Raw genomic sequence first — 18,667 nt, forward strand, 5'->3', positions numbered from 1 at the left:
ACGTTTTCTGTAAGAAAGTGCGTGCAGGAGAATCAACAGAATCTAGTTTTTTTTTTTTTTAAATTAACTTTAACTTCAGATACAAGCTTAAATCCTTTTTTGTCAATTTAAATTCTTTATCAATAAGAGAGTTTTGAAAATCCAGCTGAGTTAAGGTGAAAAGTTTGTGAAAGTCAGAAATGTGCCTCACATAAATGTCACACAATGTTTTTTTGCGACTGGATACCGTATAATCCGGACTTTTGCACTTGTGGCCGAATTATGATGATAAGAGCTCCACTTTACTTCGTAAGCAGGAATACCACAGATCCCTGTCAAGGCAACTGTTTCCGCAGATCCATCGCAGATGAGGGTGGTGCTAGGTGATGAAGAAGAAGACATTTGTCTGTATTAGTAGCGAAAAAACACGTGCTTTTGGGTTGTGACGTAGATCTCCATCAACGAGCAAATGCCATTTGAAAAGGTATTCCGCATTGTTTGATAGAGCAGGAAGGTATTTTCAGCCGAAAACTCAGAAAACTTGTGAAAAAATCTACCGAACATTGTTTTTGGCGTTCTACGTCATCACTGTTGCGCTTCAAGGTGAAACAATACTCATTACACATAAAATACCGTTTTCACAGGTGTCGCATTACCTATTACCAAGTCTTGTGCTTTTGAAATTTCGAAGGAGTGGCTCAAAATCGGCCATTTGTGAATTTAACACCGCTTTACTTTAAACCGGAAATTCGAGTCATTCTTCGTACCTATGTATATATAGGGTGCCAGCCAGAATGGTCATCTCGAATTTCAAAAAACCGCATACAAAATGTTCACCTGCTCGAAAGAACACCCTGTGCAAAATTTCAGCTCAATCGGACTTGAAATGGGATGGCGCAAAGCGATTGAAGTTTGGCCTTTTTGAAAACCGAAAAATCACCCAAGGGGGGAGGGGGTACGTGAAATTTCGGTTTTCGAAATTTTTTTTGACGCCAAATGACTTAAAAACGCATGAAACGTCGAGAATTGGTGTCATCTGAAAAAATTTTTTTTGCAAAAATTTACTCTCTGGGACTTAGTCGTTTTTTGAATTGTGGAAGACAGATTTCAAAATGTTTAGAATTTATCTTTTGAAATAGATCACTAGTTTCTCAAAACAGCCTGTATAATGATATACACTATAACTAGCATCGAATACATTACGTTTCATTAGGCTGGTTAATTTAACAGTGCTTATTTGAAAAAAGCACTTCGGTTCGTTTGATTGGTGTGACGTCTTCTACAAAGTTGTAGATGATTTTTCTGTCTTTCTAAAAAAAATACACTTAAAAAAATTATTTATTCAATAAAAAAGTTAGAAGAAAAATTTGAAATTAATTATTCAAAAGAGCTCATATTTTAAAATATCTGATTTTTTTAATAAAACCTACAAAAGATTACCAAAACAATGAAACCAAAAATCCAGAACCAGAAATTTAGAAATCAGGAAAAAAAAGTTATCGTTTTTTGAAAAAAAATTTTTTTTTTTAATATTTTTCAATTGTTTTTTTTAAGGGCATATTTTTATTTTGGAAGGACAAAATATTATCTACAACTTTAGCGAAGACACTATGCCAATCAAACAAACCGTTTCGACTATAGATATATTTCTAATTTCCAATAGAGCACTCTATGAGGAATTAAAAATATTTTTACAGTCAAAACGGTTTATTTGATTGACATAAGGTATAAAGTTGTAAATAATAACTTTGTTCTTCCAAAAAAAGTAACCTGTGAAAAAAAAAAATAAATTTAAAAAAAATTCTAACTTCTTTTTCTGATTTCTCCATGACCGGTTTCGTTGTTCAGGTAATCTTTCGTAGTTTTTATGAAAAAAAACCAGTTTTTTTTAAATGGGCTGTCTTGGATAATTAATTTTTAACTTTCTCTTATATTTTTTTTTTTCAAAAATAATACAGGTCGGACTCGATTATCCGGAGACTCGATTATCCGGGGGCTCGATTATCCGGGGCTCGATTGTCCGGAAAAAATGGTTCGATTATCCGGAGTATTTTTTTTTCTTCTGCATTTTTATAACGTACTTTTGTCTTCCGGGTAATTGGGAGTTTCGGAGTCGTTCAAAATTTTAACAACAGTGCCCCCTCCTGTTCAGGCAGTACGTTTTTAGCAGTTTTCTGCTCGTTCCTTCAACCAATTCTTACTCTACAACCTTCATGAGCAAGGTTTTATGGTTTTTTGTTACTGATGAGGACAACCACTAAAGGTCTAATATAATGACCATGATCAATGCAGTACTTAGATCCACGAGCAGGCCTGTTCCGGTGGTGTTCCGGATACTTCTGGATAATTAAAGCAAAACTCATCAAGCGAAACCAATAACAATTTGAAATCCGCAAAGTAGCCCATTAGTGGCCATATCGAGCGTCAAGGTATAGGTCACTTAAGAAATAGAAAAAAATCATGAGTGTTATCAAAATCGAACAGGGTCTGTATACATACACCTCATTTCTTCTAAATATTTAACATAATAAAAACTAAATAATAAAATATTAACTTAAAAACTAAATAATAAATATAGACCGTTCCGATAATCATAAATACACTTACTATCAACCGTCATTTCAAATAACATGCAGTATTCAACCAAACGTTGGCTGCGTCCTGTTGTTTACATCCAAAAGAAATAGATGCTGTCATTTTTCTAACATTTAGTGCGAAATTTTGAAAATTCGTGGCCTTTCTCCCGAGCAAAGAAAGCGAATTGTGCACAAATGGGGCACCGAGAGTGGTCTTTCTATAAGAAAATTAGCCAGAGAAGAAGGTATAAGTGTCGGAGCAGTTCAAACCGCATTGCGGAAGTATTGTGAAGAGTGCACATTTACTGATGCCCCAAGACGTGGTAGAAAACCCGGGCCTGTTGATCCCACAATGGACAAAAAGGTTAAGGAATACTACAAGCGGCATCCTTCAGTATCAGTACGAGATGTGGCGAGAAAGCTTGGAACCTCGGCGAGTAACGTTATGCGTGCCAAAGGAAGAATGGGTCTGCAGACCCGTCGGAAGCAGAAGCAGCCAAAACTAAATCCAAAACAAGCTGAATCTGTGAAACCGAGAGCTCGGAAGCTTTATGACAAACTTCTGACCAAAAAAATGGGGTGTGTTATCATGGATGACGAAACCTACATAAAACTGGACTATAAGACTCTGCCAGGACCGAAATTTTATACATCACCGAAGGGAAAGGATGTCCCTGGACCAGTGAAAGCCATTTACACCGAAAAATTCGGCAAACCATTACCTTCGGTTTGGCAGGCCATTTGTGAATGTGGGAAAACATCTCGTCCATTCATTACGAATGACATAATGAATGGTAAAATTTACGTGAAAGAGTGTTTGCAGAAAAGGTTGTTACCCATGGTTAAGCAGCATAACAATCCTCCAATCTTTTGGCCCAATCTTGCTTCCTGCCATTACTCTAAGGATGCACTAGGGTGGTATAAAACAAATAATGTCACATGTGTCCCAAAGGAGTTGAATCCTCCAAACTGCCCTGAAATTCGCCCTATTGAAACTTTTTGGGCTTTGACCAAGGCAAATCTGAGGAAATATGTCAAACTAGCGGACAATGTTGAAAAATTTAAAAAAGATTGGCTTGAAGTGGTAAAAATGGTCGGAGAACACACTGTGCATAAGCTAATGGATAGTGTTAAGAGAAAAGTTAGAGAACTCGCGTATCCTACGAAAAATAATCCCAACTTGAATTGAAACTGGAAAGAAAACACATTATCTATATTTCAGAATAAAATGACCCGAAAAATCCTGTATTTTTTGTTTTATTCAAGAAAGAAGATGTATTTATAATTTTCGGAATAGTCTATATATAACATAATAAATAAATATATAAATCGAATCACATTCTCTTATATTTCCTGGAAAACATTTCCTTTGATCTCTCGAAGCAAAAGCTGTCTTTGGCAGTTTCAATTTATTTTATTTCGTTTTTTCATCTTCGAAATAATCAATATAACATAATTTATTATTACGTATATATGTATAACAAACGCCGACAAACAGTCTAAAGACAAAACTCACTGTTCTAGATGATGAAAGATATTAAAAACTGAAAAATTAAAAATGGCTCGATTATCCGGAGGGTTCGATTATCCGGAGCGAAATGTTTTTCAAAACTCCGGATAATCGAGTCCGACCTGTAATTTGTTTTTAGAGTGTATATTTTTTTTTTTTTTTTTTTTTGAAAGACAAAACTATTATCTACAACTTTGCCGAAGACGTCACACCGCTCAAACCAACCGTGTTAGCTCTAAAAATATTTGTAATCATCAATACCTATCCGAAATAGCATTTTTCAATAGCTTTTCAAAAATGAGTTGAGTTTCAAAAAAATTAAACCAATAGCACAACATAGCATCTTTTGCCTGTAAAAACGTCTATGCAAAGTTTCAGCCAATGGGCACGTTCACGTTTTGATGATGTAAACTTGACAGAGAATGTATGGTCGAACTGTCAAAACGACGCAAACCCAGAGACAACGATTCAATTGTGTTGCGTATCTGATTGAGATCCCTATACTCTCATTATCACTGAATAACATCGATACAGTCTATTGTCCGATTATATATGCCAGAGCACTGTGTGTTCGATCAAGTGTTGGCAAAGGACATTATTGTGGTAAATAAAAAGAATAAATTGTCTGGTACAACATTCGAAAAAACATGTACAAGTGTCATAGAGAGTATATTTTTCAAACGAAATGAAAAAACATATTCCGTCAGTTTCCACCGTTTTATGTAACTTTTAAGACACTTGGAATCGAAAACATGTATCAAATACCCAAATTTCAGGCACCTCTCGTGTGTGATTTTGCAAATGACATGGAAGCATTCAACATTTTCCGCGAGACACAATCTTATTTTTGGTTGATTTAATTTTTTTTGCACAGAGTAGTTTTTTGAACCATTTTGGTAATTTGTTTTGTAATATCTTGCCATTTTACATGGTATTTTTTTCAGTACAACATTGCCACCCTAACGACAATGATATAACAAATATTATATTTTCAGGAATTTCTCTATTGGAATTCAGTTAAAAGTGATTTTTTTTCATTTTCAACTCATTTTTACCCAATATGATGAACCACCCTGTGTCGAATAAATGAACCACCCTAATCAAACATAATGTATTCGATGCTAGTTATTGTGTATATCATTAGACAGGTTATTTCGAGAGACTAGCAATCAATTTAATTAAATAAATTCTAAATGTTTTGAGCTCCGCCTTCCACAATTGAAAAAACGACTAAGTCCCAGAGAGTCGATTTTTGCAAAAAAACAAAATTTCAGATGACACCAATCTCGACGTTTCATGTGTTTTCAAATCATTTGGCATCAAAAAAAAATTTCGAAAACCGAAATTTCACGTACCGATTTCTGGGTGATTTTTCGATTTTCAAAAAGGCCAAACTATAATCGCTTTGCGCCACCCCATTTTAAGTCCGATTGAGCTGAAATTTCGCACAGGTTGTTTTTTCGAGCAGGTGAACATTTTGTATAGAGTTTCTTCTTGAAATTTTCTGGTCACTTTTTTTCCCATACGATGATTGGCACCCTAGTATATATACTAGGGTGGGGAATCGTTACATGGAAAAAACGAAACTTGATAACAGAAAGCCAGAACCAAGTTTTTTCAGTTCTATTTGGGGCCCCAAACAATCCTAAATTCATCGGAAGTCAATTGGTTTTGTCTCCGCTTGGCGCATTGCATTTCAAATTTATATGGAGATTTGTATGGAAAAACCAACTTTTTTGCATTTTCCATCCTAAAGAGCTTAAAATGGCTCAAACCATAGGCTTCATGACTTCAAATGGTAGGTTTTTTGCTGCCTAACTACTTGGCCGAAGACACTAAAGAGCTAGGGTGTCCCAAAAAAATACTAGAGCTGTTCAAAGTTGAGTATGTCGAAATTTATAGCTGAGTGTATGAAGTCGTTACGACAGGTTACTTCTGATGGGAATCCTACTGACGCCGGTACATTGGTAATGTTGGCAGAAAACAAGATTTTCTGTATTTAAATCGACATACTCGACATACTTCAGTGTCCTCTGCAAAGTTGTTAGGCATTTAAAATACTATACTTTAACATAATGTTGTGCATTGTTAGAGCATTATTGAGCACTCTAGAAAGGTAAATGCAAAAAAGTAGGTTTTCCCATATAAATTTTCATACAAATTTGAAATACAATGCACCCAGCGGAAACAAAACCAAACGACTTCAGGTAAGTTTAGGGTTGTTTGGGGCCCCAAAAGGAACCAAAAAAATTGGAAAATCGATCACTTTTCCCCACCCTAGTGTATATTATATTTAACCATTAATGCCTTCGTCGACATGGGAATAAGATTAACTGCAAAAATAACATTCGTTTATGGGGAACTAAACGACAGCAAGAAGGGAAATAAGATCAGCGTTACGTAACAAAAACTCTCCAAAAACGCGCATTTTTATTGGGCAAATTTATCTTTTGCAAAAAAAATCAAAGTTGACCAAGATTTTTAAATCACTTTTTTCTCCTTTTCAACATCAGATGGAGTTGGAGCGGCATCTTTCTATGACGAAATCTAACACTTCTTAGGGCACATTCGTATATAATGTAACGCGGAATAAAGCAATTTTAAATACTCCCCCACTTCTACGTTACATAATTTTGCATGGTGGTCTCGCGCAGTGTAATGCTTTGCTGCATACCACCTCTTTCATGACCATTAGAATCGAACTTGTTAATTCAGCAACTTTCACGTACCTTACTGCACTGCCCATAATTCAAAAATTGGCTAATATGCCATTTTTACTAAAATCGAGAAAACAGTTTCTCGTGATGGTACACACCCTAAACAAGGTCCCTACGGAAGCCGGTTGTCAAAAAATGCATTAGGGAAGGCAGTAAACGTGAAACAATTTTGGCTAATATCCAAAATAATTGAGAATTTGGCTAATATCCAATATCCAATATGAACCTGTGGCATGTTCACGAACCAGTGTATTATTACTGAACTGTGTTTCTTCTAACTTTCGAAAGTGTGCTGTAGCTTGGTGGTTACTGGCGACAGGTGAGCGATCGTAAGGCCCTTGACTCAAATTTGACTTTTTCACGAAGAATATTTGATGCTACAAGAATTTATTTGTTGTACTGCGAAACCCAATGATCAAACGTTTTTTTCTGTCATAAATCTTTACATTTAAAAAACAGCTATTTAGCTCTTTGATTAGGACTAATATTAATGAAGAGAAGATTCGGATTTCATTTTTGATTTAATGAGAAAAAATAGAAAAGTGGATTGTGAGATTACCATGAATAATAATATTTTCGTTGTATTATTATATTGCTGCACGTAACAATTGTCTCGTCGTCCTTTTCATCCTCACTGGTGCTTCCGTGTTGTTTTATTAAATTTAAAACCATTTTCATCACCAACGAGTACGATATAATTCACATCGTATGGATATTAGCCGAATTGCACACCGTTTTGTCAACTGACCTTTCGTTTATAATTGAAAAAAACGGCTACTGTGTTGAAAACACGTGGCGGAAGGAATTTTTCTACAGATTTCTCTGTTTCAACTCAACGGCAAGGTTCCAGCATGTATGAAGGGTGATATACTCAATAGAAAAGTTGTCATGAACAGTCAAAATATGTTGTACCGACAAAAAACTTTCAAATGCGTTTTTCTCGATTTGATGCCTACGGCATATTAGCCAATTTTTGAATTATGGGCAGTGCATCAAATTTCGAACACTTAAGCTATGATGTAACTCCTTGCACTAAAAATCAACAAAAAATAACTTTCTTGTCGATCTTTAAGGTTCAGCATGTAGTTTATTTCATTTTTTGTTGCAATTAAGGTCTATTTATAAAGAGGTAAACATATTTTTTGTGTGAAAATAACGAAAATTGAGAACTCGGCTTTGAATCAAATTGCGAACACTTCAACGTAATCGCTAAGAGATAGATAGGCAATCCGTCTGAATACTAACTGTCACTTTTTCCAACGCCTGCTGATTCCCTGATAATGGCCCTGCTGTGAAGAGCTATACATCTCAAAGTGCAGGATATTCCAAGGAACGAAATGCTATATAATAATCATACTTTTCATTACACTACCTGTAATAATAAGATTTTTGTTGTAAAGTGTTCGAAGTTTGAATCAAAACGGTATATGTTGTTCGAAATGGCTCAAAGATGGATATGTTGTTATGTTGTTCAAAATCGCCAAAAGAGATGGCTAGATGGACCCGTAAGCTGAGATATTTACGAGCCTTCCACGGTAAACAGTCCTGCATAAATGCCCTGTTACCCAAATAACAATTTCTCCGTGTAAACTGAACTCGTTATATTGTATTATTTTATGTTATGTTATGTTATGTTATGTTATGTTATGTTATATTCAAAATATCATCTGACAATGTTTCATCTTAAAAAGCAAAGCAAACATTCCGATTCAGAAATCAACCCTTTGTTCACTATACACAGACTTCGCAGACAACTATTTAATATACAGGACAATTGCGGGGCTAGCGCTACGATCCTACTGACACTAACATTCTCTTCCGAGTCGAGACTCGAAGCTACGTCGACCGGCTTGTTAGTCCAGCATCGTACCTCGAGATCAACTGAAAGGTATCGTTTCGTCTCAATGAACAAAATTTAAACTACAATCAACAAAAAGAGTATCTTTAGGTGACACAAAAACGTGTTGATGGGTTCGTTAAAATCGTACAGATCTGTGCAGTCTTGTTAAATCTCATTGTAATGAACCTGATCGCGTTATACTGACCGTACCGGCCATACCTTCTGTCTATGTTCAGAAGCTATCATCTTCGCAGATTCCTTTCCGTAACATACGGCAGGATCGTGGCATTGTACGAGGACGAGTCTTTTCTGGACACCTTCTATGCGGTCAATCCAAATTTTGTTAAATGGAAACCAAGCAAAAATAGCAAATTCAAGCATCGAACGTACCAAGGCACAGTACAATAATGCACACTTGATCTCGGAAACCATCGTCATTCCTGGAGATGAATCCCAGCTGCCTGTTGACTCTTGAGATGACATGCCCATAGTATGTCCGGAATGTAAGCTGGCTATCTAAAGTTACGGCAAGATCTTTAACTTTGCACACGTGCTGGAGTCCTTGCCCAGACAAACTATAGGGAAAGCTGATTGGTTGTAGCTTCCTGCTGAAGGCTCGCTGTAATAAAGCAGCAACATCGTCAATGGTTGCAAACAAAAGTGGGCCTAGATTGCTTCCCTGCGGCACTCTAGAAGAAATCGTGAATGGCTCAGAATGTGACGACCCAATACTAACTCATTTACCTTTGTCAGTCACCATTTTACAACCATTCTACAACCACACAAGAGAGCCCCAATTGAACACGATCGGACGCTACCTTGAAGTCTGTGTACACATCATCTACTTGCAAGCCAACATCCATTGAGCGAATAATCAACGATAAGAACTACTACACACAAGAAATATAATTTTGATACGATTCAAACAGCACTGTTTTGACTACTATCTCGAAAACTTTAGAACACGCGTAATGGAAGTCCTCGATGTCACATTTGTCCTCTGTTCTATAAATCGGCGTGAGCATTGATTTTTTCCATCGTGCAGAAAACAATCCTTGTTGCTGAATCTCTCTGTATTAAACAGCTTGACAAAAGGCACCATCAGTCGGTACGCGCAATTTTTCAACATTGATTGTGGGATCCCGTCTGGACCTGGACAAATGGAGTGTTTAAGCATTCGAATACTCAACTATCGAAGCTGTCCTGAGGAGTATCACGTAATGCAGCATTGATCTGATTTGGCGCAGCAAGTGAAGACGAAAAAACTGCTTTAAAATACTCAGCAAATAGCTCGCACTTGGAAGAAGCTGTGTTACCAGACGAATCACTGAGAAAAGAATCGAAACTGGTAACCCATATTTCTTCTGTTTTGATCGAACAAAAGACCAGTTCTTTCTTGGATATCGACGTTCTTTGAGTTCGCTCAAGGTAATGAGAATTTAAGAATCTATTGCACAGTTTGTACCTGTTTCTAGCGAGTCTTAAAGGATTCTTTGCTAGAAACATGCGATGTTTTTCTAAAGTTTCGCTGAGAAGCTGCGTTGAATATGTCGGCAATATCTGTTCAAAAACTGCCAGTAAATTGCTGATAACGCTTTGTTCCGCATCTGAGCTGAGCTGAGACCGTTACGTAACTGTGATGTTTGTTCAAAATTGCAATTTTGAAAGGGAGGACAGGTTGTCCAGCATTACGTATTTTCAGGGAGGGGTCATATCGAGCGCTACTTATCGTTACAGGGGAGGGAGTCTGAAATCTAGGTTTTTAGCGTTACGTAATTTGTGTACGACCCCAAAGTATAAAAACAAACGTGCTTCGCTTCTTGCCACTTGCAGCCACTTGTTCCTATCAGAAAAAAATCATGCGGCTGAATGTCTTTCGAATAAAGATATATCGTCATATTTTGCAAAATTGTTCTTAAGGATTCTATATGGTGGAACCAAAATCACTGTCTAATGAAAATAGAAATTCAATTGTGGCATAAATAACCCTCTTCGGTGTCAACATGACAGTTGGCAAACAGAAGTAATGCACTCGAAATGTATGCTACATTTTTCATAGGTAAGAATGATTGCCAGTGGTGATGATAAACTCTTCGAAAAGTTTTTAAGGGTAAAAAAATTAGAAAAAGGTAATCTCTCGAAACGGGGGAGCTAACTCGTAAACGGTTGTTACTATATCCCACTATGCAAAGTATGCAGTAATATACTGACTCACGATCGCCTACTAAGAAAGAAAAAAACATCTTGTTTCGGATCTGGTTTAGGATTATTGAAGACATTATTCTCTTTCACTGGCCCATAACCTGTTGAGTGACGCAGTTTATTAACTGACCTGATGTTTTCCGTGCATATTCAGATTATGTCTTGACAATTAATAAAATTTAACATAAGCACCAGCCATCCGCAGTTTGATTAACTCAGCTCCATCTCTCCTTTTCAGCCGAACGCGACTACATCGGCTTTGCCACCCTTGCCGAGCAGGTGCACCGGAAGTCGGTCAAACGAGGCTTCGAGTTCACGCTGATGGTGTGCGGAGAAAGTGGTCTCGGCAAATCCACGCTCATCAACAGTCTCTTCCTGACGGACCTGTACCAACACCGGACCGTTCCCTCGGTAGAAGAGCGGATAGAAAAAACTACCAAAATCGACAAGAAAACGCTAGACATCGAGGAGAAAGGTGTGAAGCTAAGACTGACGATTGTGGACACGCCCGGCTTTGGTGACTCGATCAACTGTGAGGACAGCTGGCGGGTTTGCACGCAGTACATCGACGAACAATTCCGGCAGTTCTTCACCGACGAGAGCGGTCTAAACCGGCGGAACATTCAGGACAATCGTGTTCATTGTATGCTGTACTTTCTGCCACCGTGGGGTCATGGGTAAGTTATTGAATGAGTCTAATGAAGAATAGTAGATTGATAGGAAATTTTCTCACTCTTTCAGTCTCCGACAAATGGACATCGATTTGATGCGACGGCTACACAAGAAAGTTAACATCGTAGTGGTCATCGGTAAGGCTGACACCCTCACAACGACCGAAGTGCAAAAGTTGAAAACCCGCATCCTCGAGGACATCGAAACCAACGGCATTCAAATTTACCAATTCCCTGACTGTGATTCCGATGAGGACGAAGAGTTCAAGCAGCAGGATCGGGAGCTGAAAGCTAGCATACCGTTTGCGGTGGTCGGAAGTAACGTGGTGCTGGAGGTTGCCGGCAAGAAAATCCGAGGCCGTCAGTATCCCTGGGGAGTGGTGGATGGTATATTTACCTTTTGGTTGTTTTTCTGTGGAAATTGTCTTACTTAACCTATTACCAATTACAGCCGAAAATCCGCAGCACAGTGATCTCATTAAGCTCCGGACGATGCTGATTTCGACGCATATGCAGGACCTGAAGGACACTACCCGTGACGTGCATTACGAGAACTTCCGAGCGCAGTGCATCTCGCAAATCTCGCAACACGCCTTGCGCGAGCGCAACAAGCTGAAGCGGGAATCGATCGCTTCCAGTAATGAGGCTACCAGTTTTAACGAAACCGATCGGTTACTGCAGCAAAAAGAAGAGGAGGTAAGCTTTCTTTTGGTGTCTTATTTCCTTTCAGGTTTTACCTGATTTGAATAATATCTAACGTAAACAATTAAGCTGTGGTGAGACTTTTTTACCGCAATTAGTCGCTTTTCTTTGCTCCAAGCGTAATTTGATCTGACTCACTCTATACTACTGCTACCGTTGTTTGTTCTTCTTGCAGATCCGAAGAATGCAGGACATGCTAGCACAGATGCAGGAGAAGCTAAAGTCGACCCAGATGAGCGACGCCGTTATTGATGTTTGAATGCAAAAAAAATTGTATACAGTCGTAGGCAGTCAACACCCATCAAATACATTAGTAAATCACGCGCAATGTTTTTAGGTGGGAATTTTCGTTATACATTAAGGCACCTCATAATCAACCGTACCCTAGCGTAAACCTTACAGAATCCTCCGCATCCGCACATCAATATCCTTTCATTGGCTATATAGGAACCGAGTGCAAGTGTCACGTCATATGTCCCCATAATGTAATACGGCAATCTCCGCGAAACCGGTTTAAGCTGGTCATCTTTCTACTCCAATAAATAGGTAATTTATCCCCTTATAACATAACATGTAACTTGATGTCTAGGAAGTTATAAAATCGAGTAAATCGGAATAGCCATTAGAAAGCTATTTATACACGGTAGGCTACAGTAACGCAGTAAATTGCTGAAAAGACCAAAGAGCACATGAACCAATAATTCAAAATAGGAGAACCATCAGACTAACCAGAAGAGATCCTAGCAAAACGTGCAATACAGTGAACAATTATACATGGACACACAACACACACACACACAAACATGAAAATCTCGCCGCGACCATTAAAAGGTAAAGGAGCGCTTTCGTTGGAACTATTTTACCAATTCTACCGTGTGGGAAGTTGTTTTAAACTATCACTTTAATTGTTATTTTTCGAAACATCACACTATATTTGTTAGTGGAAGCGCAGAAGCTATATTTATAATTGTTTGCTTTGAAAGTGTTTATTTTGGCGCCACCCTTCGCAGTGGCATTTGTACAAGAACTTATTTATATTGAGAAAAAAAAACCGATATGAATTACGTTGTCGATCGTCTGATTGAAACTATTTATTTATACACGCTGTAACTACCAACTAAACCATACACTAAATATTTGATAGTTCGTACATTCTGGTGGTAGTGTTTCGGTTCCGCATTACATACGCTACGTTGTATAAGTTATGTCGTGTCTCGTCACGGGAAGAAGATGTACCAACAGAAGAACACAACCAATCACAGAGCAACCATTACAAGTATTGGTAGGATTTAGATATTTCAATAAAAGGTAGAAAACAGCTGTACAGAAGTAAACCGTTACACGATATCACAGCCGAGATTAGACTGGATTCACTAAATCGCATGTTTGTTTAGAAAATCCGATAGGGAAGTGCTGAATCCCGCAGATTTAGTATAGTAATCACTTAGCTTACCAGTCAGCCGTAGTGTCCCTTGTCCCTTGAAATCGTCTTTATTTAACACTCTAGTGCCCAGGTTTATTTCTAGAAGGGCTTCGGTAAAATCACTATGAATCATTATAAACACTTTTCAAGTACTTTTTGAAGGTTTTTAGAGGTTTGACTGAAGCCCGCCAGCGCGGGCACTAGAGGGTTAACTCGGTACCCTGAGAAGGCTCTGCACTCTGCTGGTAGTTTTTAAATATCGAGAATCAAGGCTTACATCCGACATTCTTTCGATATGCCCAGCCCACCGTAGTCTTCCCGTTTTCGCTGTTCTGCAACTCGTGGTTCATTCGCCTCCGTCACGATTAGCGAACCTATACATTAGAGAAATGACAAGACACTCACCGTTAAGGCAACTGTCAACATCAAAACGGGCGAGTTGTATCATTTTGCATTGCCGTTATCCGTTTTGATGTTGACAGTTGCCTTAACGGTGAGTGTCTTGTCATTTCTCTAATGTATAGGTTCGCTAGTCACGATCCATCTTCAATCTTCACTTTCCGATTGAAAACTCCAGGGGTGCGTTGTTTCTCTATATCTAAGACAAGACGCGACAGCTGGTCACCGTTACACGTAGAAAATACAACGAGGTTACTTTTCACTGTAAAGCAGTGATGCTGGAGAGTCATAATTTAGCAATTATAATTGTTCATAAATAATGATGCAAAAGTATGCAAAGTACATGATATTACCGAGTAATGTATTTCTCTGTTATAACTTTAAAAATGCATTGATTAATCTTTTTTTACTGTTTCGGTTGAAGGCCAAGAATTAATTTGGGTACCAAGTAACTTAGGGAGAAAAAATTTGATAGTAGAAGTATGCTTTATTGAACATAAAATAATTAATAAAAATTGAGTATTATTCGCCTATATATTGCAATTTTAATTTGTTTTATTTTCATTGACTTGCAGAAGTTGTTAAAAATAATCATTCTGGCATCAACGGTATGGTACGTTCAAAAAAATTTCTACGGGGATGACGGCCTTTACGAAAAGAAAAATAAGAAGCCAGCTGTCGCGTCTTGTCTTAGCTCTATATAAGCATGGTCTAAGCACAGACAAACAGACGTACCACGAGATTTATTTCCGTGGATCAAAATAACGGTCATTTCAAATGAGTTTCAGTTATGCGGAATATTCCCGCCGCAGCGATGGTGGCGCTGATGTGCCTTTTCCTTTGAACTCAGTTGACAGTATTCGAGCACCGTGCTGCCAAAATCAGCAGAAAAGCTGAAAGTTTATCTTAGTACATCGGAAGGTGACCAATCGTTTTATGGAATTCTCTGGACATTATAGCACGGCGAATCGGTAGACCAACGAAGAGTGTTGCTCCTTACAGGCCCTGGATGACGAGGTAGTTGAGCAGGAAAGGAGGCAATTATCTGCAAAGGTCAACGCTGAATCTACCGAGCAAAATGAAATGTGTGAGCTAATCAACTCAGCTGCTGGACGGAAAGCGGTTGGATATCGCTGGGTATATAAACTGAACATAGATGCAACACTAAGTATAGAACTAAGTGACTTTTCACCTACGCACACTAGGAAACGTGTAAATCCGTGTAAAGTAGCTTTTGTTTCCTCCAAAATGTAAATCGGCGCGTTAAGCGTACCATCAGATCTTCCTGATAACCGCTATGAGCACGCTCTACAGCCAAGTTTTCCACTCTTGTCGAGGTTATTAAAGCAAAAATCGGGTGCCCCGGTGAACCTGACCATATGCACAATAGTTCTGAAACCTGGTTTGCGACATATCAAACTTTAAGTTTTGGTAGAATGAGACCTGAAAATAAACATAACCCCTCAATATAAACTCCCACTCTGACTGTCAACTTCACACTTTTCTTTCGTACTTTGAAGTGCAAAAAATATGGAAATAGTATTTAATGCAAAAAATGACAGTATCATTTTGCTGTCGCTCAATCTCAGGCAGAGTTCCTAGTCTTCTTAATATGATGTTTTTGATAACATGCAGATTAATGATACTGTCATTTTTTGCATTAAATACTATTTCCATATTTTTTTTTTTGGCAGTGCAGTCTGTTGAGTAAAAGTGTAACTGACGCATGCTAGTGTTTGCTGACGATGCGAGCGCAAGCCGAACGCACAGACTGGACCACCACATACGCACACTCTGTTTTCGCAGCGATGTAATTACCAACACTTTCATAGCACACTTCCACCTAGATGGAGTGCGCTGTTTGATTTGAAGCTTGTCATTTATATGGGATCGATCCTGAGATGCCAGTCTTCTTGGTATGATGTTTTTGATGTTATCTTAAGCGTCGAGCTGACCAAACTGCTACACCTTTTTCATATGCAATCTTGAACAACTCAATGATCGATGACGAACTATGCACGGTTTTGCTCATAGTGACAATTTTATGAGAATTTAAGTCATCAGATGGCAGCACTAACCGTCGGGAATCGGTCGTGTTCAAAATGTATGAAAATATGAAAGTTAGGTATCTTGTTCTAGTCAACTTTAATAATGCGTACCATCGGTGCCAAGTGCACCTACAGGAATAAAATAGAGCCCACACGTGGTCCTTAGTCTCTTATCTAGTCACTCCCATCCAAACCTCCACGCGGTGCCAGCTGGGATACGAACAACCAAGGAAAGATCGGGCAACCAACCCTGGTGGAATGCTGACAGAGAAGGAGGGCTCTTTTGAGTCTCCAAGGTTTTTTTTCAATTTTATTTATATCTGTTAGTGTACGGTCATACCCTTGCAACGAGGCGCTACCAATAAAGCACTCACAGCTATATTCACCACTTTTGATACCGAGTAGAATCGATAAATTGATCCCGAACAGAATCGATCGGATAGATCGTCTTCCACTTCATCATCGATGATCAGTCGTCTCCAGCAGGGATACCAAATGTGCAGATTTGTCTGCAAAACGCAGATTTTTAGAGTCCGTGTGCAGATTTTGAGTGATTTGCAGTTTTTCCACGGTCTCTGCATATTTTGTCAGGCTCTCCTTATATTTGCGCAGATTTTCTCAAAATGTGAGCAGATTTTTACGGACTTTTGACTGCGCGAGCGAAATTTTTTCGGATCACGGGTAGATTTTTTTCAGATTTCGAGCACATTTTTCCGGTTTTTCAAGCAGTTGCAGACATTTTTCAAAAACATCTGGCATCTCTGGTCTCCAGCCTTGCAACAGGAACACACGTATTTTAAGCCACGGCAACAAATTGTGATATGTCGATCAAAATTAATTATAACTAATTATCGTTAAGTAATTAATAAATGTGTTTAGGGTTAATGAATAAAGTGTTTCCGAAAAATGGAATAAGCGTCGCGCGTTGCTCAGTGCCTTTATTTGCTGTTCGTTTGGCTTCCGAAAAACATTAACATTTTCCAAGATCGGGTAATTTCGACCGATATTCCTATATTCAACAATATCTCTACCAACAGACGTTATTAAACTAGTCCTAATGGTTTTTAATATATAAAACATTGCGAAACAGAGATACAAATTTTGTACGTAGGACTCGATGCAATAAATTAGAGTCAAAAGCAGATGACACACGGTTGAAGGCACGTTGAATACCAATAATGTCACAGTTTGCACTGTAGTTGGTGCGACGAAAAGGCAGTTGCAACGCAGGTGACCTCCGCAGGGTTTTGGATGGCGCGTTTAGGTTGATCAAGCGATATGGCCGGGCAGTCAATCCGTAAAGTCAAAACAGCGCTTCGGAAGAAATCCGTATTGGTCGTCAGCAAAAGTGCGTTGACAATGTGAAAAAATTGGTTGAAGAACGACTAGGTCAAATAGCTTCGAAATTGCAAACAAAGTAGAAATGCCTGAATAATTATCTTTCTTCAAGCGATCGCCTTTTTTATGGACCGGGAACAGAAAGGCATGTTTCCAAGTTGTAGGGAATCTACCTGTAGCGAGTGACAAACGAAACAAGTGGGTAAGCGGTGTGTGCAATCCAGCAATGCATTTTTTAAGCAGTGTAGCTGGGATTCCATCCGGGCCCGGAGAGTACGTGTGTTTCAATTTTCTAGCAGCGGCAAGGATTGCATTATCGTCGATGTTTATCGAAGCCATGGAGTGCCCAGGGAAAGGGACGTTATTAGCATCATAAGAGATCTCTCCATCTGTTGGTATTTCGTTGCTGAACACGCTTGTACAGAGAACATTCGGCAAATAGCGGCAACATTATCTGCTTTCTCACCAGTCCATTCCATCGTGGATGGTAAACCTAACTAACTCCTTCCACTGTTCGTTGACGTAGTTTCAGAATTTCTTCGAGTTTGCTCTCAGTCTGCCGTCTATATGGCGTCTATAGTTCGCGTAGCACCGTCTACGAAGTCGTTTGTACTCGTAGTTCAGCTGTTGGTAATGATCACGAAGAACAAGAGCACTAGTCGCTGAGAACCGCTTTAACGCGGTGTTTTTCAACGTTTTTAAGCGACGCAATGCCGGTGATTGCCATGCAATGCCGGTGATATTTATGCGATCGGTACGGTAGAAAAATCGTTGACAGCCGAATCGATATCCGTTGGATTTACAGCGCATTTACCAACCGTCGAAGCCGGCTCGCCGAAAATTGCAAATAAACCGAGTGAGAGGCTCGTGATATTCGACTTTGAAGCGATCGTCAAGCGACAAAACAAGTGCCGAGTGATGAGCAACGTTTTTTACGAGAGGATCAGGTGCGAGAACAAGCAGCGGTGCCGTATTATTAATGCTGACGAAACAAAGATCTAAACAACGCCCATTCTCGTTTGTATTACAGTTGATTTGCTGCAGTCCCGCGGCTCTGTAACCATCCAAGAGATCCAGAGCGCAGGCATGGAATGTTGACTGATTTTGGTCGGGATAAAGAAATCCGTCCCGAGAGTAGCGCCAAAACAAACTAGGTAAAATAAAGTCCCCAATAACAATAATATCGTCACACGGTTTGGCTCTGGAGACTATCGTTGACATCGACTGGAGATGCATGTCGATCAATTGCTTGTCGCGTGTTC

General features: G+C 38.8%; 1 protein-coding gene across 6 annotated transcripts in view; it reads left to right on the forward strand.

The window, feature by feature from the left end:
* The window catches only part of LOC129718382 (septin-4), a 45,283-nt gene extending 31,768 nt beyond the window's left edge, over window positions 1-13,515 (forward strand). For all 6 annotated transcript variants that reach the window (XM_055669129.1, XM_055669130.1, XM_055669131.1 and 3 more), the window contains 4 exons: window positions 11,063-11,501; window positions 11,566-11,882; window positions 11,947-12,191; window positions 12,373-13,515. In XM_055669129.1, the coding sequence (XP_055525104.1) occupies window positions 11,063-11,501; window positions 11,566-11,882; window positions 11,947-12,191; window positions 12,373-12,456 (1,085 nt within the window). In that variant the 3' untranslated portion in view covers window positions 12,457-13,515. The remainder of the gene's footprint in view (window positions 1-11,062; window positions 11,502-11,565; window positions 11,883-11,946; window positions 12,192-12,372) is intronic.
* Window positions 13,516-18,667: the final 5,152 nt, after the last annotated feature.

The sequence above is a fragment of the Wyeomyia smithii genome, chromosome 1 (assembly GCF_029784165.1).
Source record: "Wyeomyia smithii strain HCP4-BCI-WySm-NY-G18 chromosome 1, ASM2978416v1, whole genome shotgun sequence".
In the NCBI taxonomy this organism is placed as follows: domain Eukaryota; kingdom Metazoa; phylum Arthropoda; class Insecta; order Diptera; family Culicidae; genus Wyeomyia; species Wyeomyia smithii.